Below are 22767 nucleotides of genomic sequence, written 5' to 3'. Positions count from 1 at the left end.
CTCATTTTTCAATTCCATATTCCATTAACTTGTTGAAGTGCCTTCACAAACACACATAACCTATAATATCTATATTTTAATCTGTACTGTAAATTAGGTGTATTTTCATGTTGTGTAACAATTTCCACATAGAAATTTCCTAAGCACCTGCTGGCATCACAATTTTTCAGAACATACTTGTTTTTCCCAAATCAGCCTGAATCAATTTAAGCAGATTCATATTTAGTGTTATAAAGTCTGTAAAACATTGAATCAAAAACACAATTTTGAGAAAGTGTTACTATTACATTACTTACACAAAAACAGTATAGTATACTCGACTAATTTTCCTAGATACAAGCAGGGAGCTGGATGCAAAGTGGGACTGCCGGGATTAGAACCAGTTCCCACATGGGATCCCAGTGCTCGCTAGGCAAGGACTTTGGCCGCAAGACTACCACACGGGGCCCAGTAATAAATTTTTAATTTTTTTCTCTTTGCCCATAACTGTTTCCTTTTTTTTTTTTTTTAGATGTGAGAAGACGTTTTAAATATCCAAGATTTAACATCAATTTTCATTTATAGTGCATGTCTCACTGGGGACTTTTCATTGAATTGTCTAAGGAACTATTTAATCCAAATGAGAAAGGGTTGAAGCAGTACTTATTTGATTTTATATGTTGGCATATAAGCTAAAAACAACTGTATCATAAGATTAAGTTGGATTTGGTAAGTTTTCTCCTTGTATTTGGAAAAGTGTTAATAATATATACAGGGTTAAGTATATAATGAGTTCCCATATCTTCCAATTTTAAGAGAATGTAGCATAAATTTGTGTAACACAAAGCCGTCAAGGATGGCACAAAGTCTTGGGATCCTGTACCCATGTGAGAGACCTGGAAGAGGCTCCTGGCTCCTGGCTCCTGGCTCCTGGCTTTGGATTGGCTCAGCTGCAGCTGTTGCGGCCGCTTGCAAAGTAAATCAACAGATGGAAGCTCCTCCTCTCTGTCTCTCCTGCTCTCTGTATATCTGACTGTCCAATGAAAATAAATCTTTTTAAAAAATGTATTACTGGATAAACTATAATTTTATAACAGGTTATTTTTAAAGAATGAGCAAAAATTGCACTATAAATTTAACAAGACAAAATGAAGTATGCTGCTACTAATTACTGACCAAAAGCCAATAGTCAAAACTTACATAAAAAGGGTAAGGAATGAAAATCACAAATCACTACAGTAATTCAACACAGGCAGAAATCCTACAATACATGATTAGACTGTATATTTGTACCTGGAAAGCTTCAACTGAGAGAGCTGGATGTTCATCTTATCAATGACTGGGGGAAGAGAATAATGTTCCACAGGAATCAAGCTAAAGTTGTTTTCAATTTTGATTAAACCCAGATCTGCGATAACAGCATTAGGCGACACTGAAGACTGAGGAATAATAATAACTGGTGCTTTCAAGTTGATGTCCATTAAAAGGCGGAAACTCTTCTGAGCCAAGTCTTTCATGCTGGAAGCAGCTCTTTCTGCAGCCTGGGCTGTGGCTGTACTCAAAGCTTCTTTGGCAGTTTGGAAATTGTTGAGGAAATTCTGTTGGAAGACACTGTTATTTAAAAATGTCCTCAAAAAGGCACATATTTTTAAAAGAAAAAATTTCCTTAAAGTATTTACTTTAAAAAGAAAAGCTATATAAAAGAGGTAATGTAAAAGAATTGTTATTTTTAATTATCTGTGTGTATGTATACACACACACACACACACACACACACACAAACACACACACACAGAGTAGAGCCTACATACATACATTCCAAGATACTACCTGCAGCTACCTCTGGAAGAGTTAACTTTAATATTCTTTATTTCAGAATTATTTGATACTTATGAAAAATTTTTCTGACAATTCTTTTCTAAATCCTATGTTTATTTTCTATTTATTTTTAAAATAAATTTGGGGACTTTTTTTTACTAATGATTACATGGTTGGTCAGGGTGGGAAGGATCAAGGTTTAGGGAAAATTGGGTGAATTCATTGCTTCTACATTTGCTCTTTCTTCTTGTTGTTCCTGAGGGAAGGGGAGAGACAAAGGGAAAAACTAATCACAATTTTCCACACATCCTAGTACCCAGGGACAAGGAACCGCCACCTCACATCAACCCAGAGTCTCAACGTGTACATATCTCATGTTTATTAATGAACACTGGCCGCTGAAAGTACAAATTGAAATGAAATGGCTAGGGGCTGGCATTGTGGCACATGGGGTTAAGATGCCTCCTTGCAACATCGGCATCATCATTCAGACAACTAGCAATTGTTCAATTCTGGTTGCTTAGCTTATGATTCAGGTCCCTGCAAATGCACAAAGGAAATCAGAAGAAAAGGGGTCAAGCACTTGGTCTCTGCCACCCAGGTGGGAGAACTAGTCCACTGAGTATATATGGAGAATGAACCAGCAGATGGAAAAATCTTTCTTCCTTTCAAATTAAAAAGAGTTTTTAAAAAGGTTGAAAGAACATATTTTACTTTTCCCAAGCAGGTTTGGTGTTTGTCCTCAGAGTAAATGATTAAGGTTCATTTATAGGAATAAAGCTCACGCTTAAACTAAGGTTCTAGTAGTTAATTTATGAAGCTTTTAAAAGATGTTCTCAAGCATTAGCAAACATATTTGGTTTTTATGTTTCCAGTTACAATCAAAAGTTCTCAATATAGTAAGAAACATTTCATTACAATTTCAACTAAAAACAAACTTTCCTCATTCAAGATCATTCTTAGAAGTAATATTCTTATATTCAGCCATTAATATACAAAAGCAATTTAACCTCTCTCCTATTCCCCAAACTGCCTTCTAGAAAAGTCAACATGATAGCTGTGACAGAATTTCAAGACTTGTAACCTTTGACTAGCAGCCACACTAAGAGGCAAAGGCAGAATTAAACCACTTTGCCCATGATACAGTTTTATCAAAGAATTTCCTGGTTTTGTTGACCAAAACATATAACCAAGAGCTGTAAGCTCCATTACTAGTTGTTCAAACATCTAATAAACTTCCCTAAAATGTAATTCCAACTAAATATCTGTAAAGACATTTCATCAACCAACACCAAAAAATACTAAATTGGATCAGAAAGGATGTTTTAAAACATGAAACCATGAAATTCTTAGAAAACAGTTGCTACCCTCAAAATAATGATTTAAAAGATTAATTTTATTATTCATCACTGAAATGATTTCCTCAAGTAGAATTTTATAATTTGTACGTAGAATCTGGTGTTTATCACACCACCCTATTGGTGAAGATTTTATCCTAGTTCAATCACACTAGCAAATTATTTAGGCCTCAATAAAAATAAATATTTTTAAAAGACTTACCAAAAGAGACATGAAGAATTTATGAACATACACAATCTGAATACAACCCACTTTGAGACTGAGTTTGCCATCCACCTTAGACACATCAGCATATCCCTGTCCCTCTGTGGCACCTGGATAGAGAGTCATTTGGAACCTAAAGACTTCATCTTCCAAAATAGAGATAGCCTAAAGGATCAAATTAATAGTTACTACATCAGAAAAGCTGCAGAGCCCTTATCACTATACCATAAATAAATCCTGTTACTACAGAATCACTTACAATTAAAGGAGCAACAATACAAATTAAACCTGGAAAATAATTACTAAAAAATATTTTACTTGGGAATCAGCATTGTGACATAACAAGTAATTCCAACATCTAAAATGTCAGCACCCAATATGGATGCTCCTTCTTACTTCTGATCTAGAGCCCTTCTCTTGGACTGAGAAAAATCACAGAAGGTGGCCCAAGCACATGGGTCCATGCCACCAGGTGAGAGACCTAAAAGGAGCTCCTGGCTCCAGGTCCTCATCTGGCCCAGCCCTCGCCATTGAGGACATTTGGGGAGTGAAACAGCACGTGGAAGGTATCTCCCTCTGTCATTCCTTCTTCTGTAACACCAACTTTCAAATTAGTAAATAAGTCCTTAAATATTTCTTTTTACTTAACAGTAACTTTTCTCTCTTTAAAATTTATCCAGACATGGGTGGAAATACCAATCATGTAACTATTCAGAAATAATTTTACTGCATTTTATTAGGCTTAGCCGGTGTACAATGTGAAAACAAACTGCCACTACATACATCCCAACTCCTAACAAAATGCCTGACGTGACAACTAATACATGTATACTAAACAAGTGTATCATAGTATCTCAAATTCAAAGAAAGAAATTTTACTATATGAATCCATCTTAATCACCTTTTTATGAATGGACAGCAAATCAGCATTTGTAACTACGATATTCCGAAGTCTGGCAAACACATCAGTTTGCTTTGGCTTCACTGAAACAGACGCATCCATTCCTATGGAAAGCACAATATTTACAAATTTTCACTGAATCAAACTGAACGAACTCTTTAGCATCTAAGGACAATAACAGATACCATTAAGATACAGAATGTCAGTACTAGACATATTAATAGCATCACCTTCTAAGCATCAGATACCTAAGAATCTGTAACATCTGTTAGGTGCCACAGGAATTTCAAATACAAAACTAAAAATTATAAATCGAAACACCGCTAAATTTAAAAGAAAACCACACTTCAAAAAGTCGAATATTCTATAGAATGGCAATATCAGAACTGTACATTTAAAAAGACATGATACTTGTTAAACAGCCACCTCACAATCTTTTGTTACATTATTAAAACTGTTGCTCAGGTAACTAGAAATAAATAAAAATCATTTGATGAATCAGAACTCTTATTTCTCTAATAAATTTAACTGTAATACTGTCTCCTAAGACTTCACTCCAAAAATTTTTTCAGGCTCATAATTTTGAAGTAAACAGAGAATGCCTGCAGGTAAGATTTGGTAATGATGCCAGATGATGCCTGGTGCTAAACAGTGTTACATCTTGAATGGAGGTTACTTTTTAACCCTGACTGCTCACTATGGTACTATTTTCTAAGTACATGTAAATTGACACACTTTTCTTGACCCTCTCAACAAACTCCAGGAAAAACTTATTATCCCTACTTCACAGAAAAGAGAATTAAGATGTAGAAGGGCTAATTAGTTTGCTCAGGCAGGTGAATACTAGAGTCAGGACTTGAAACTAATCAAGCTGGCTCCCAAACCCATGGTAGAATCTGAATCATCAAGCTGATGACTGGAAAAGTTTTCAAAGTATCCCTTAGAAACTTCTTTTCCTATTGCTATACTCAAATAAAAAATAGATAGGCAAAATAAGGATGATCAGGTTTAATCTGAAACTTTTTAAACAAATTTACTCTCACATGTTTTAAACAGGTCAATAATGGATTATAAAAATTTTCCTCTAGGGCCTGGGCATGGTAGCCTAGTGGCGAAAGTCCTAGCCTTGCATGCGCTGGGGTTCGTGTACCGGCAGCCCTGCTTCCCATTCAGCTCCCTGCTTGTGGCCTGGGAAAGCAGTTGAGGACCCTGTAGCTACGTGGGAGACCCTGAAGAGGTCTTCTGGCTCCTGGTTTCAGATTGGCTCAGCCTCGGCCATTGTGGCCACTTAGGGAGTGCATCAGCAGACACAAGATCTTCCTCTCTGTCTCTCCTTCTCTTTGTATATCCGACTTTCTAATAAAAATTAAATCTTAAAAAAAATTTCCTCTAACATGTCAAAGCTCATATTTGACAAGTTTCCATATGTACTCAATATAAATGAAATAAATAACTCCTGAGAAACCTATTACTTACAAGCATAGGTTTTCCTGTGCATTAATTGTAAAGGAACAAAAATATATACACTAAGGAATAAGTACTTACCATGTACTCGAATGTCTGCAATGTTACCTTTCTGATCACAAACAAAGATATTAAAAGCATTCAGCTCAGCGTTGACCTTCAAATCAAACACATCCTCCTGGGAAACGGTGCTGGGTACTTAAAAATTTTTTAAAAATGCTGTGATTAACAATGTACACAGATAACAGGATTCATAAAATAATCATTTCAATCAATGAAACTATATGATACATACTGAAAAACAAAAAAGGCCTCCATTAAGGAATATAAAGTTAATACAGATTTTGACTCAATTATAAAATGTGAATAAGACAGAAACTACAATGTTCCCCTTCAAATTAAGAATAAACACAACTATAAGCAGCACGTTAAAACTAAAATTAATAGGACAGAAATTTTACAATAATTTTTCTCTTGGGAAAAAAGGAAATCCTCTATTTAAGAGTTCCATCTGGGTCTCCCACATGGGTGGCAGGGTCCCAAATACTTGGACCATCCTTCATTGCTTTTCCCAGAACATAGCCAAGAGTTAGATTAGAGTAGAGCAACCAGGACACAAATCAACACCTACAGAGATGCTGACACCTGTGGAGGCAGCCTTAACCTTCCAAACCATAAAGGCTGACTGTAGAACCAAACTGGAAGGCTGTTTCCTTGGATTAACATTATTTGTAGCATCGTTGTACTCTTAAAACTGCATATGTGAAATACATAAAAGTTGTTCCCTTTACATAAAGTTTTAAAAAAGCTCAAATTCTTCAAAATAATCAGCAATTTTTTTGTAATTTATTCAACACCATGTGACGCAGTAAAGGCCTGAAGATTTAGGTGTTAGAAATTTCACATCCCATAGCATGAGAAATATTAAAATGATACTTGACAAACAAGCATATGAGGCATCATGACACTGTGTGTTGAACCTACACTTGCAATGCCACATCCCATATCAGAGTTCCTGGTTCAAGTTCCAGCTACTCTGTACTTCTGATACAGTTTCCTAGTAACAGGCCTGGACAACAAAAGGCAATGGCCCAAGTTCTTGAGTTCCTGCAATGCATGTGGGAGATCTGAATGAAGCTTCTGGTTTCTGGTTTTGGCCTGGCCTAATTTTGACTATCACAGGCATCTGGGGGTGCAAACTAACTCACGGAGATCCTTCTATTTCTGTTACTCTGCCTTTCAAAGAAATACGTTTTTTAAAATAGGCACATATTCTTTATTCACACAAGTTACTTCATACCTAATATTTTAGATCACAAGTCATACCATGTACACGTATGTACATGTAATCAAAATACAGTTTTGGCTAGAATTCAACTTCTAATCATCTTGTCCCTGAAATCCTCCTTTCAGTGTCTATGACAACACTTAAAACTTGACTACAAGGTAGGGGTACCTAAGTGTATTCACATTTTAGATATGAAATGACATGACACAGACATAACTGTATCCCTTAACTTTTCTCACTTTCAGTGAACTAAAGACTGCAAAGAAAGGTCAACATAAGATCTAACCAAATTTTATCTGATATAATATCTAGACAGTGAAATCAAATACAAATATAACACTTTTTTTTTGATTCTTCACTAAATTTCCTGTGATACCAAAGGGATAAAATCTGCTTCCTTTTGAAACTAACCTAATTTGTCAGATCAGCTCTAGTGTCTTAGTTAAAAAATCTAAGTGCTGATTAAATCTTGGATACAAAGTTGAGAACAATGACTAAAGCATTAATACCAGTTTTGAGCGTGACACTTCTGGACTCCTCTGCAAGTGGTTTCAGCTCAGAGGAGGAAGGTGTAGCAGATGGAACAGCAGACGATAAAAAATCCATTAAAGAAAGTAAGGCTTCCAGGTGAAGCACTAAGTCTAAGGATGAAAATGAAACCTGAAACAATGAAAACAGGCAAATTACAGATATTGTAACATTTCTACCTTAAACTTAAACATACACAGGTAGCAAAACAATGTTCCAATTTTATGAAAAATCTTCACACGACAATGTTAGTTCTTACTATACAATCAACAACATTCCACCTATTCCCACATATGACTATAATTGTAACTTCAACAAAACTTCATGAGCTTTAAGTTAAAATGTAAGTACTGTCAATCCTTTCAACTACATTTCAGATGATCTAGGACCAATTACATTTGCTCAAATGGACTGTGAGCAATGTACGTTCATGCTCCTGCATTATTCTTCTCCTTAATCTTATTATCATCCTAAAGCCAATGCACAAGACAATTCAGTCAATGCTTCTACACCACTGTGCCAATACCCACAGCATACAAAAGTGAACAAAATGCCAATTAAAATGTATTATTTGCTTACTTAGTAAGCAATAATAAATTTGCATCCTAAAAACAATCTTGTAGGAATCAATCACATTTTCATATGAATTTCATTTCAATTGTTTCCAAAATTAGGTCAGTTAGTACTGTGACCCATGTTCTAATACTAGAACTCAATCTCACTAGTGAAAGCGCCTATGAAGATGTATTTAATCATTCACATAACCCAGACTTACTGTCAGCTTCTGTTTAGTATTGTCATGAGTAGTTTTAAACTCAGGTCCATCACTGTCTGCCTGCAAGAAGTGGAGAATTAAACTCCCAGGTTACAAACACTAAATATTCACACAATTAAAAGCACATAACCTTCCCTTTAATATCATACTTTTAAAACAACTAAAATCAGTTTCTTAATGGTAAAGAACATGCCCCAAAACTGACAACACAAGCAGTTGCCAAGTTTTATAAAAGTAAGCTTCAAATCCCTTTTTCTACTGAGGGAAATCCTTATATATCTAGCCATGCTAATAATCTGAAACATAAGGGAAAATGACAGTATATCTAAATGATAACATACTTGACTTTAGATTACAGTGAATTTTTATTTATTCAAACAACATAGGGCATATTTATTAACACAGGGTTAATGAAGTTTCCAGGATTTTTAGACACTTCCATAATAAACTTCAACCAACCAATTTAGAAAGAAAATCTTAGAGGAAAAGAAGTTGAAGTATTAAATACAAGGGAGATAGGCAAATAGATATAGCTTCATATATTAAAGTATAAGAAAATCATAAAAATGAAACTACTTACTTTTGTCATTAACATCTTTAGAAGGGGCTCATCAGTTAAATTAGAAGAGCTAATAATATGAAGAGGTTCTCCATCAGAGTCTAGTAAGAAACAAGATAAGACTTATCTGTCAAGTCTCTTAAACAAGTGAAATATATGCATGTTTTCAAACTCACAGAATTATATACTAAGAAGGGTGAGTCAAACTGAATATACATGACGCCTCCACAAATCTGGCTTTAGAAAACAAATAAAAATGACCCAGGCCCAACATGGTGGCCTAGCAGTTGGGGTCCTTGTCTTGAAGGCACAGGGATCCCATATGGGTGCTAGTTCTAATCCCGGCGGCCTCACTTCCCATCCAGCTTCGTGCTTGTGGCCTGGGAAAGCAATCAAGGACAGAACAAAGCCTTGGGACCCTGTACCCACATGGGAGACCCTGAAGAGGTCTTCTGGCATCTGGCTTTAAAATGGCTAAGCTCTGGCCGTTGGAGCCACCTGGAGAGTGAATCAAAGGACAGAAGATCTTTCTCTCTGTCTCTCCTCCTCTGCATATCTGACTTTGCAATAAAATAAATAAATCTCTAAGAAAAAAAAAAGAAATACTAGTCAGCATTAAAGAGAATGAAATTCTACCATTTGCAACAACATGGTCCCAACTAGAGACCATTATGCACAGTGAAATAAGCTAATCCCAAAAGGACAAATATCATACGTTCTCTCTGATAAAAGGCAACCTTCCTGCAAAATACAAGATCAATAGATATATTGGTAAACATGTGCATACATATATTTATCTAGAGGAACTATATAATGGAGGCAAGCACACCAGGAAGTGGAGATACAGTGCAGTAAGCATCTCTATTTCTGAATAATCAGATCAGCACAGCTCAGGCCATTGCAGTCACTTGGGGAGTGAATCAGCTGACAGAAGATCTTCCTCTCTGTCTCTCCTCCTCTGTATATCTGACTTTGAAATAAAAAAAAATAAATCTCTCTAAAAAAAAAAGATGGACTTCCAATGAAACTATAAAATATATGTTGACACCAGAATACTGAATTTTACACCATTTTCTATACCTACAGTATCAGGATACTTAAGTAGCAGAATGATGGACTTATGACTCTTGTTAAGGGACTAAACTATTGTTACAACATAGAGAGAAACAGCAGGGACGAAAGGAATGAGATGGAGAAATCCCTGAGCCTAAGGAACTGCATCATGAAAAATAAGAAATTAAAAAAAAACCTTTCATATCACAAATTAGAAAAAACAAGAAAAAACACAAAAAGAAAAAGCAGTATATACCTATTAAACAACAAGCTAATATTTACTTTGAGGGAATTCTAGGTAATTTAATATTTTTCATTGAAATTTAACTTTTTTCTAAGTATTTTTTCTACGTTTTTAGGTAACCCTTAGGTGATTTTTGCCCTTCCCAAGAATTTATTAGTGTTACCAAAAAAGAATTTAAAACTCACATAGTTTAAAAATAAACAATAACAAATAAAAGGTTAAGTTTCCAATTAAAACAAAATTTTTCAAGAGTATTAGGATCTGTATCTGGGATTCGGATTTCTCATGAAGCCAGTACTCATGGCAAAGTTATAACGAAATGATGCCTTTTATAAATCCTGACACTGCAGATATGCTTCATTCAGTGTTTTATATTCTTAGCTTAAATGGAGTATTACTGTTGGTTTATAAGAATGATGCATTTTTAAACTATCAAATTAAATATCAGTGTTATGAATTGAAATGATTATGGTGTCCTTTAAAAGGTAAGCATTGCCAGCTTATTGAATAGTTTACACAGATGATACTTACTACCACTTACCAGTGAAATCAAAGCATCGCATATTAATTTTTTTTAGGTAAGCTTTAGCAATCATGTCATAAGGTTTTACTACAGCTTCCATTCCAAGTTGTAGGACATTTAGTTCATGTAATGGCCTTCCTTTCATTTCTGCTTTTTTCATCAAAGTAATGACAACCTAGAAGAATGTACCAGAATTATCATAAATACTTCACTAATACATAATGAGAGTAAATTGAAAAGCGTTCAATGATATTACAACAAGAGACTGATGAAATATAAAGACATTTGCTTTCATTTGTGTCTGAAAACCACCTATTCCTCAGAAGGCATATTTAGTAATTCAGACTTTTGAAGCAACATCACTTTATTCTGATGATTTTCAAAGCACAAAAGCAGGAAGAGACAGAGAGGAGACAGGTGCATAATGAGAGAAGGGGTAGTTCATCTTAATCCCCAGAAATCCTAGTTAGATGAGTAGCCTTTCATGAGAAAGCTCATGAGACCAACAGCTAAGTTTTAACTCCTAAGGCAAGGGTTTCTTAATGTTGGCCCTACTGACAGTGAAATGGTCAAGATTCACAACAAGAGTAGTGCTGTGAACTGCAGCTGTCCAGCAGTGACCTGGACTCTATCCACTAGGTGCAAGCAGCATCCTCTCTCCATGTAGGAACAACTGGAAAGACAGTTTCAGACAAAGCCAAATCTACACCTGGTAGGAGTGCATATTTTGCTTTGCCTCCAAGTCAACCATCGTGCTAAGGAAAGGAACTTTTGCAATAAGCATTACAAAGAATATTATAAATTACTTCAAAGCTTTTTATGTATTTATGATAATTAGGCAAATTTACAAATAGAATGATTTCTCTATCAATGTTTCAGTTATCAAAGCTTAAAAACAACAAAAAAACCAGGTACTTCAAATTTTATTTTATTTTATTAAATTTATTCATTAATTACATTGTGTTGTAATTACATAGAATCTGGGATTCTGGTACTTCAAATTTTAAAAGGGAGTAACTCTGTTCAAAAGTTTTTTATTTTGTTCAGAAAAGTAACAGTAAAAGCACTACACAGAATTTAATAAAGAAGAGACTGGAAGGAATGTCATCCCAAGCCCTTGCCTGATTCTATTCTTTTCTATTTCTTACTTCCCTTCACAAACGAAACTCCAATGTTGATTCCTCCAGAAAAATCCTTCCTGACTCTTTCTAAATGCTCCTTCTCTACCATCAACATCACAACCTTCACAGATGTTAAACAAATTTTTAATAGGAACACTTTAAAAAGCTCAATTAATTCCTTATTCAAGCTCAGAATCTAAGTGTTACACATCTGCATCATTAGCACTTGGCACAGACAGTGATTATTTGCTGAACATGTGAATAAACTAGAGAAAAAAATCCACCTAGTTTTTCCTCAGGATTCTATGGATGGAAACCAGAAAAGCAACAATGCAGCTTCTCCAAAAGGTACAGACATCCTCTCACTGACTCTACTAACAGCATCCAATACTTGCAAAGGTGTTCTCTATCACTGGTTTCCACTCTTGTCTTTCTTATGTGATGTCTGATTGCACCACTTCCCCCATCACTACAGGAAATGCTAACATTTTCTCTACGAAATACGATCTCTCTCAAATACGTCATTCTTAACAAACTCAAATTTTATATGTAAAGAGCATATAGAAGACATTATTATCCATATCAATTACCAATGTTTATTTTAATAGATATTATTCTAAATCTCTATTATTTATTTATTTTGCAAAAACAACTGAAAGCTACATATGTACACACCTCTTTAACTTCAAAATTCAGCAGCACACTGACAATGTCCGCTGGTCTCATTTCTGCCATTCCAGCTGCTGAAGTGCCCTGCGAGGTAGACCCACCTTGAGGGGGTACAGAGGTCACGTGGGGTTCTTTAACTTCACCTGAAGAACAATCAAATAAAAAACATTCATTTCCATTCACATTTTTTTCCCAGAATTATTTATAGGGGTAGGCACTAAAAATCCACAGATCAGTAACAGCTCTTGCCCTGAGAAAATGTATAGGTTAGTACAAGAGACAAATACCAGGGCAGGTGTTGTGCCAGAAGATTAAACAATCATGTGCTAATGCCAGCAGTCTGCATCAGAATGGGAGGCTTAGGAAGAAGGCAGGCAATAGTCCAAGAACTTGGGTCCCTGTCACTTATTTGGGAGACCTGGATGGAGTTCCTGACTTGATTTCACTATGGCCGATCCCTGGTTGAATCAAAAATACCTCTACTTATCTCTCATTCTCACTCCTCCTTTAAAACAAATCCCTTTTTAACAAGTGACAAATACGGCCCAGCATGATGACTCAGCAGCTAATCTTCACCTTACATATGCTGGGATCCCATAATGGTTACCTGTTCGTGTCCCACCTGCTCCACTTCCCTTCCAGCTCCCTGCCTGTGGCCTAGAAAAGCAGTACAGGACAGCCCAAAGCCTTGGGACCCTGCACCCATGTGGGAGATCTGGAAGAAGCTTCTGGCTTGTGGCTTTGGATGAGCTCAGCTCTGGCCATTGAGGCCATTTGGGGAGTGAACCAGCAGATGGAAGATTTTTCTCTCTATATCTCTTTCGCTCTAAATCTGCCTTTCCAGTGAAACTAAGTATTTTTTAAAGGGACAAATAGCTTTGAAATAACAAACAAAATAAGCAGGCCATATGTAGTCATATGAAGCAGAAAAATGTTAGGAAACAATATAAAATTCACAGGAAGCACAAGGTTAAGGTATGTCACTGTTATGCTAACATCAGGAAACTTTAAAAGAGGGAGGTACTGGGCCTGGCACGGTGGCCTAGCAGCTAAAGTCCTCACCTTGAATGCACCATGATCCCATACGGACGCCAGTTCTAAACCTGGCAGCCCTGCTTCCCATCCAGCTCCCTGCTTGTGGCCTGGGAAAGCAGTCGAGGACAGCACAAAGCCTTGGGACCCTGCACCCGCATGGGAGACCCAGAAGTACTCCTGGCTCCTGGCTTCAGATTGGCTCACACCGGCCGTTGCGGTCGCTTGGGGAGCGAACCATTGGATGGAAGATATTTCTCTCTGTCTCCCCTCTTCTCTCTATGTATCTGACTTGGCATTAAAAATTAGTAAATTTAAAAATAGTGGGAGGTACCGTGCAAGTACAGTGGAAGGACCTCCTTCCAAAGAGAAGACATCCCAAGACAAAATGTTAAAAAGTGTGGAAAATAACAGAAAGATCATATGTGACAGGTTCTACATAAGGAATGGATTTAAATAGTTAAATTATGATGAGGATTATCAAGTAACAAGCATGAAGGGGTAGGGAGATTAAGGCCTTTTAAATGCCATGCCAAAAAATAAAAGCAAAGTTCCATGACAGTTTTTTTCTTTTTTTGAGACTCGCCCTAAAAACGAAATAAAACTTTATAAACAGTGACACATAAAAGCAATGGCAGCTATTTCTAGCTATCATGTGTACCCGGGTGCCAGATACTGTGGTAAGGGCTGCACATGAATTGCCTCTGGAGAATCTCACCTCTTTGGATCATTCATTATCCAAAGGTGAACACACAGAGGTTTGGAAAGGTTTATGACCTTGCCCAACTGCCCAGCAGACGGCAACTGGTGGTCAACTTCTTAAGTCCGACCTTATTGCCTCCATTCTCAAGTACCCCTCAATATCCCTACATCATTTATTATCTTGACCACTAATGCAGCAGGCAGGAACGCTGCATCATAAACAAGAGCAGAAGCATAGACAGCAGCCACTGGTAATTATTATCTTTGGGAAAACAAGACATAGGGCAAGATTTCCTAACTGTCATCTTGTTTTAGCACTGTTCTAAGCATAATGTGAACCAGGAAAGCTCCACAAATGCTCTGAACAAGGGAAAGTTCAGCAAATACCTTGTTAATACAAAACAATTACTAAAATAGGTGAAGATTTCCTAAGTAGGAAACAAAAAAAAAGCACTGATTTAAAAAGATAGTAAGCTGAAATGTAATAAAAATAACAAATTATCTTCATTTAAATACCCAGTAAGGAAGTTTAAGGCAAACCACAGGCCAGAAGAAATTTCTGTACATACAGCAACTCACATGTGACATTCAGAGCTTGCTAAAGGTTTAGAGTAAGTACAAAATCAATTACATATCAATAAGAAAAATGATGACTACCTCAATAAAAAGTACAGTCACTAGGATTAAAATGCAATGTCCCAAAAGATATGAACATAGTAAATAATAGTACTCAATTTTATCAGCAGTCAGGGAACAAATGAAAACCATGGTGAGGCACCACTGTATGTGCATCAGAATGGCTAAATTTAAAAACACATACAATTCAAAATAGTGACAGAATATGAAATACTTGTAACGTTGATACACTGCTGATAGGTAAGAAATTTCAAAGTATTTCTTCATTTTGTGTAATACAATTTGATTATAAGTTATTAATAATCAAAATTTAAATAAAAGCAAAACAATATTTTTTTCCATTTATTTCTTTCTCCCAACAAAAAAACCCATCAGAAAATAAAATGGTCAATTGATACCAATTTGTTTTTATGGTAACAGTAACGGAAACCATCTTCCTTAAAATATTCTTACTGACACCAAACTACAATGTTGCCCAAGTACTCTGTATTAAGAGTTCACAAGACATACAGTGGGCTGAGGGTTAACTGGGTTTAGAACCGGAGCAATTTTCAGCCTATAACTGATGTCCCAATTTAAAATTCCAATGAAAATATTGCTAGAGTGGGTAAAAACAAAATAGTTAACTGGTAAAACTAACTTTCAGAATTTATTTTCCATTTGATGACAGGGGGAACACTGGCTACTTTCCACTGGCTCTTCTCTAGAATTATTACAACTGCTGGTGTGTGAGACTGTGCACACAAAATCAGTGACACTTGGTTCCACTGCAACTGTAAATAATGATTACTCCATCATTCTATGGTACTTTCAGGAAAAAGAAAAAACTGTTAAAGTTAACTACAGTTGCTCTAAGTCTAGCAGAATTGGTAATAAACTTTACAGAAGTGAGAAGAAAGGGGACAAATGGTTTTCTCCTTTCACTTCAACAACTTTAAGGTAAACAATGTTTCTCATTAAATTGAGCAGTTATTTTTTCTTAAAATGGTTGGTGTATAACTTGAAATAAGGTGCTTGCCACTTCTTTTTCATGAACTTCAACAGACTCATGCATATTGTTACTAGCTATTGCTTCTAAACTCCTGCCTCCAAATGAAAACAGAAACAATTCAGCAGCCTGAAGAAATCAGTAGTTTACTCATATACATGAATTTCAAGAATTTTTGCACCAAGATAAAATTAGCATTACTTAAATTTTTCCATAAAATTTTTAAAGTATGTTTTGTATATATGTGTGACCAAGCTTAAAAGAAGACACAGCAATATATTAACAATAATACAATAGAATTATTAGAACAATATTCTGTATAAAATTGGCAACATCAGCACTTTTGTTGCAGGACCATCACTAAGGGCTATCATGTTTACCTGAACATAGCACTAAGATACCATCACAGGACAATCAAGAGTAGTATGAATAATGTGGAGATGACTCACATCACAGCTGAACAGAACAGGGTGGTAAAATATTTCATACTACTCAAAATTGCACACAATTTAAAACCTATACCATGTTTGCTTCTGAAATTTTTCAGTTCATATTTTCAGACATCATCTGACCTTGGGTAACTGCAACTATGGAAAGCAAAACCATGGAACAGAGAAAGCCAAAAGAGATGTACAATGCACAACTACAACAGCATTATTCATATAGCCAAACACACTGGACACAAACCAAGCATCCAACAACAACAAAGAATTACAAATTTTGATGCACACAGAAAAATGAATACTCCACAAAAACAAATTACTGCTATATACAACATGAATAAACCTTACCACGTGTTCAACAAAAGCCAAACATCAAGAAATAAATTCTGAGAATGCTGTTTATGTAAAATTTAAGAATAGGCAAAATTAGTCCATCCAAGGTGTTACAATTTAGGCTGGCAGTTACTTCTAGAATATCAGGAAGCAGGTTGGATGTCTGGTACTGACACAAAAGCACAATAATACGGCCCTGGGTAGTACTATATGACATGTCTTCAAATGACTCACAGGAGGGCCAACATGGTGCAATGGGTAAAAGCACTGTCTGTGACAACATGCGCTAGTTTGAGTTCCAGCTGCTCTACTGCTGACCCAGGTTCCTGGTAACAGACTGGGAAAAACAGCAGAAGATGGTCCCAGACTCCTGTCTCCTGACTTCAACCTGCCCGGTCCTGGCTAGTGTATCCATCTGGAGAGCATACTAAAGGATGGAAGATGTCTGTTTGTCTCTAACTCTTAGATACAAACAAATAAGTAAATCTTAAAAAACAAAACCTCACAGAAAATCATATTGTGAAAAATCATGCAGATTCCAAAATCTTTTGTACCCAAATAAACTCATAATACCTTGCTACAACTTATCTACACAAGATCTAGTATGAGTCAGCTGGAAGTGTAAGAAATCAGTTTGAATAAAGTCCCTCTCAGAACAGCATGAATCCTGCTAAAAATGAAACAAGAAGAAATACCAGACTGATAAAGAAGCTTGGAAAGGGAAATGGTGAAACCATTATTACTCCACAAAAAGTTTACTGGGACAATGTTCCAAGGAAATTGGCAATTTACACGTGAATAGCTTTTTTTGAGAAGGGACAAGACAGTGTTGAACGTGAAGTCCCCAGGAGCTTCAATATGTGACACAAACATTATGTCTGTTCCTGTTTGTGCCATTAAAAAGGACCAACAATGAGTATAAACAGGCAGCCACACAGGTATCTCAACAGACTCAGCTTACACAATTACACTCAAGTGAACCAAACTTTCCACATGATGGCTGCCCAAACAGGTATACACAAACCACAGTCAGCACAGCAGTCAAAGGAAAATTTTAAAACATGGGAACAAGACCCTAAAGTTGTTTTGTTTCTTGTTTGTCTATTTTTTTTTAAGAAATGTAACAGGAGATGAAATGCAGGTTTACCAATAAGATTACAAAACACAATTAAACCAATCGTCACTCAGAGGTGGAAGTGGTCCCAACAAAGCAGATGTGGGTTTGCTAGGAGTAAAGGTCATGCCAGCACTGCTCTGAGTTGCTCAACAGATTGTGCTTACTGACTTTCTGAAGACCAAAGAATGGAATGTCTGCTTTGGGAAAGCTAGTCAAAGCCTCAGAAGCACCCAGGACAGCTTTGCCAGAGTCCTTTCCAACAATGTTCTTGCTCATTCCTCTCATCAAACAAGAACAGTTCTGCCAGAATTTACGTGGGAAATCATTAGGCAAAATGCTACACACCCAGCTAGGTTCCTTGTGGCTTCTTTTTGTTTTTAAGATATTAGATCTTTTAAGGACACTTGTTTATCTTCAGTTAACAATGTAAAAATGCCTGTATTGACATGGTTAAATTTCTCAGATCCTAAATTCTTCAGGGATAAACTTACTAAATGCCTGGAAACAATATTAACAAAAATATTCCTTTAAATTTTCATTTTATTTAAAGGGCAGAGATGACTGTCTCTCTTTCTGACTAACTTGTACATAGACATGTATTTTAAGCCACCTGCTATCAACCTCTTACCTCTGTCTTGTACTCTTGGTTTTACTTTATCCAAGTCTTCAGACGCCTCACCAAGATTTTCTACTAATATTCTAAATAAAAGATTAAGATCTTCTTGACTGAGACTAACCTGTGAAGTGTAACATTAAAAGGTAAATATATTTCGTTTTTAAATGAAACAGTATTAATGCAGAATAAATTCCCTATAACCAAAGTATAATCCTACAGTAAAATCACTACTCACTCTTCATTCATATCAACAGGCCTATTTTCCAAGATAAAGCATGTATAGAAAAATTTGATTAATAAAGCAGTATTACCACCATAAACTTAAATTATAAAATGTTCACCAAAATTAATTGTAACAAAAAAATCTGCACAGTTTTGTATATTGACAAATTCAGGAATCAGCACCATGCCTTAGGAGGCTAATTCTCAGCCTGTAGTGTCAGTATCCCATATGGATAGTGCTTTGTGTCCCAGCTGCTCCAATTCTGATCCAGGTCCCTGCATAAGACCTGGGAGAACAGTGTAGGATGGCCCAAGTTCTCGTGCCCCTGCACCCATGTGGGAGACCTGCAGGAAGTTCCTGGCTCCTCTCTTCAGAGAGGCTCAGTTCTGGTCACTGCAGTCATTTGGGAAGTGAACCACAATATGAAAGATTCTCTCTTTGTCTCTCCTCTCTGTGAATCTATATTTCAAACAAACATAAATAAAACTTCAAAAAAAAAACCTGACAAATTCAGAAAATACATGAATTCTTCTTATTAAACACTAAGAATTCCTCAAGACCAGAACTGTGGTACAGCAGTTTAAATCAAAGCCTACAAGACCAGTATCTGATCAAAGAAACAGGTTGAATCCCAACGGCCCCACCCCTGATGCAGCTGCCCACTAAAGCGCTTGCAAAGGTAGGGGAAACAGGCCAAGAACGTGGGCCCCAGCCACCATGTAAGGTGCAGGACCCAAGACGCCACCAGGCCTTGCCTGGCTAGTGACCACCACTGGGGAGTAAACCAGTGTAGATGAAGCCCTCTTCCTCTCTCTTTCTCTCTTTATTTCTGCATTTCAGATTAAAAAAAATAAATCTTTTAAAAAATAGTAACTCCAATGAAAAAAAAACCTCTAATAACATGTACAACAACAACAAAAAAATAAGTATTTCTCTCACTGTTGTAACTATCTCAGGAGTAGTCAGATATTGCAAAAAAAAAAAAACTACGTGTATAAAATATTTGTATACACTTTAAGAGGTAACACAGTACACTGACAAATAATTTGCTTACAGATCTGTACCAATAGACTTTCCTGAACATAACAATTTGTTAGGCATCTCACTGAAAACTTTTTTCATTCACTAAAAACTTCATTTCATTTGGATTTATACCAAAAAAAATACTGCATAAAATTTCAAGTTCTGTCGATTAATACTTACATTCATTGAATCAAGGTGCCCTTTAATTTCCATAACAGGTACCTTGTGGTACCAAGATGCAGCCAGGTTCCGATTTACAAACAACTCTAAGTTAATTGGGTGCAACAGCTGAATATCAGGATGTGAGATGCCCGGTTGGATCATTGTCCTGATGTAAAGCAAAAGTGACAAACATGCATAAATGAGGGGAGCAGGTGCAATATTAAAATAACTATGATCAAGCAGTTATTTCCTACACTAAAGATCTTGAAACAGTACTGCCTGAGTGCTTTCAAAATTCAACTCACAATTAACTTAATCTGCAATTAAATAGTAGGGCTAGATTAAACATGTGACACAACAAGGACTGTTTAAGAAGAATTTTCTTTAAAAACAGACATGTGAGCGTCACTGCCATGGCCCAGCAGATTAAGATGAAGCCTCTGCCTCAGATGCTGGCATCCCACATGGGAGATGATTTGGGTCTCAGCTGGTCCACTTCTGTTTCAGCTCCTTGCTAATGTGCATGGGAAAGAATCAAAAGATGTCCAGATCCCTACACCCCTGCTCCCACTTAAGAGACCCTCAAGAAGTTCCAAGTTCCTAATCAGCCCAATTCCAGCAGTGGCAACAATTTGGGAAGTAAAGTAGTGGATAGAAGATATCTATATCTCTTGTATCTCTCCTCTCACTCTCTGTAAATCTGCCTTTAAAAAAAATCTTTAAAAAATACATTTGAAAAGTCAAACTTTAAAAAGAAACTCTCAATGCTGAGGATATGGGAGAAATAATCAAATACAGATGTTCAGAATTTAACACAAGCAAATTCCCAAAAGTTTGTGAAAATCAGATGTTGGGAGCTAAGAGCAGATGCATTTTATCTAGTGTTTAAGATGCCTTTTCTCATATTAGAGTGACTGAATTTGCTCCCCAGTCTGGCTTTCAATTCCAGCTTCCCATCACTCTAGATCTTAGGAAGTAACAAGCGATGGCTCATGTAAGTGGGTTCCACCCCCACTAGACAGATGGGGTAAGTTCTCAGCTTTCTGCATCAATCCATTTCAGACCTTGCCATGGTGGATATTTAGAGAGTGAACCAAAGGATGGGACCTCTCTCCTTTTCTACTTTTTAACCTCTCAAATAAACACTACAAAAGATAAAAAGCTAAGTTCACTTTGTTGCCAAAATGTTTGAAGTGGATGCACAGCTTTGTTCATAACATACTTTCTCCATGACCTTAGTGAAAGTCCCTCACATATACACTGGTACAAATACTAAAGAGAACAATGGAGGGAAAGCTACTGTGTCAATGAGGGTTAAGCCACCTACTGCACCATTAGTGTTCTGAAATGAGAGTGTCAGTTACAGTCTCAGTTGCTCTGCTTCCAACCCAGCCTTCTCCTAATGTGCACAGTGGGGGCAATGGTGACAGCTCAAGTATTTGGCCCCTGGATACCCATGTGGGAGACTTAGATGGAGCTCCTAGTTCCTGGCTTAAGACTGGCCCATCCCTGGCTGTTGTGAAGTGAACCAGAAGAAGGAAGATCTCTCTTGCTTTATTTCTACAATTGTGACTTCAGTCAATTGATCAATCAATAATAAATCTTACAGAGAAAAAAAACAGTAAGGTGAACAGTTAATATTTCCTAAAACATCTTATAATTCTTCACCAGGATAATTTTCTGCAGCACCGGCAACCCATATGGATCCTGATTTGAGTCCTGGCAGTTCCAAACCAATGTGCCTGGGAAAGCAGTGGAGGATGGCCCAAGTCCTTCAGTCCCATACCCATGTGGGAAACCCAGAAGCAGCTCCTGGTTCCCACCCTGAGACCAATCCAGCTCTGGTTGTTTGTCATTATTTGGGGAGTGAACCAACAGATAAAAGATTCTCTGTCTCTCTCCTTCCTCTGTAACTGTTTCATATAAAAAGAAAGAAATCTGTTTTTAAAAATAAAAAATATTTTAAATTACCACACAGTTGTATATAGGCTAAAAGAGAATGGGAACCATCTAGATGAAGGATGCATATGTACACTGATACGTACACTATTTTTGCAATTCTTCTATAGGTTTAAAATTTTTTCAAGATAAAAAAATCTTAAAAAGTTAGATGTCATACATATATTTTAGGTATGAATTTCAATAACCATAAAATTCCATGAGAAATCTTAATACTTAAACCCATAATATTGAAAAAAACATACCTAGAAAGCTTCAGTTCTGTTAGCTGTACATCCATTCGATCAATTACTGGAGGATTCAAGGAGTCTTCACCAGACACTAAGCTGAACTTATTTTGAACCCTGATTAATCCAAGATCTACCACAACTGCATTGGTGGAAACAGAAGACTGTGGGATGACTATAACCGGTGCTTTCAAATCAATATTGATCAAAACACGGAAACTCCTCTGGGCAAGATCTTTCACGCTTGTGGCAGCCTTTTCTGCAGCCTGGGCCGTGGCAGCACTCACAGCCTCTTTGGCTGTCTGGAAATTATTCAGGAAGTTCTGTGACACAAACCACCAAAGAGAATTAACAGAAAATAGGAATATCAGTCATAATACCACTTTCTTCTGGAACAAGTTAACTTTTTTTGCAACAGAAAAGTTTTTTGCTGATCCTTACTTCCCTAATGTTAAGAAAGTATGACTAGACCCAGCATGTTAGCCTAGTGGCTAAAGTTCTCGCCTTGCATGCCCTGGGATCCCAAATGAGTGCCAGCTCATATCCTGGCTGCTCGACTTCCATTCCAGCATCCTCAGTGTAGCCTGGGAAAACAGTAGAGGACAGCCCAAAGCCTTGGGACCCTGCAACCACATGGGAGACCTGGAAGAAGTTCCTGGCTCCTGGCTTTGGGTCAGTTCAGCTCTAGCTTTGAGGCCACTTGTGGAGTGAGCCATGGGCTAGAAGATCTTTCTCTCTGTACCTCCTTCTCTCTATTAATCTGACTTTCCAATTAAATAATAATAATAAAGAAAATATGACTAATATTCTACCCATAGTTA

At 36.7% G+C, this 22767-nt stretch overlaps 1 protein-coding gene across 2 annotated transcripts in view; it reads right to left on the bottom strand.

Annotated features, from left to right (window-relative positions):
• Nucleotides 1-22767, bottom strand: part of VPS13C (vacuolar protein sorting 13 homolog C) — a 170469-nt gene that overhangs the window by 69412 nt on the left and 78290 nt on the right. For both annotated transcript variants that reach the window (XM_058665749.1, XM_058665750.1), the window contains exons 33-44: nt 21965-22269; nt 19779-19926; nt 18365-18473; nt 12492-12628; nt 10714-10870; nt 8897-8976; nt 8317-8376; nt 7523-7673; nt 5807-5923; nt 4262-4365; nt 3358-3525; nt 1273-1577 (exon numbers count right to left, since the gene is read on the bottom strand). In XM_058665749.1, the coding sequence (XP_058521732.1) occupies nt 1273-1577; nt 3358-3525; nt 4262-4365; nt 5807-5923; nt 7523-7673; nt 8317-8376; nt 8897-8976; nt 10714-10870; nt 12492-12628; nt 18365-18473; nt 19779-19926; nt 21965-22269 (1841 nt within the window). The remainder of the gene's footprint in view (nt 1-1272; nt 1578-3357; nt 3526-4261; nt 4366-5806; nt 5924-7522; nt 7674-8316; nt 8377-8896; nt 8977-10713; nt 10871-12491; nt 12629-18364; nt 18474-19778; nt 19927-21964; nt 22270-22767) is intronic.

This window comes from Ochotona princeps, chromosome 6 (genome assembly GCF_030435755.1).
Source record: "Ochotona princeps isolate mOchPri1 chromosome 6, mOchPri1.hap1, whole genome shotgun sequence".
NCBI lineage: Eukaryota > Metazoa > Chordata > Mammalia > Lagomorpha > Ochotonidae > Ochotona > Ochotona princeps.
This window is presented reverse-complemented; position numbering and strand designations above follow the sequence as displayed.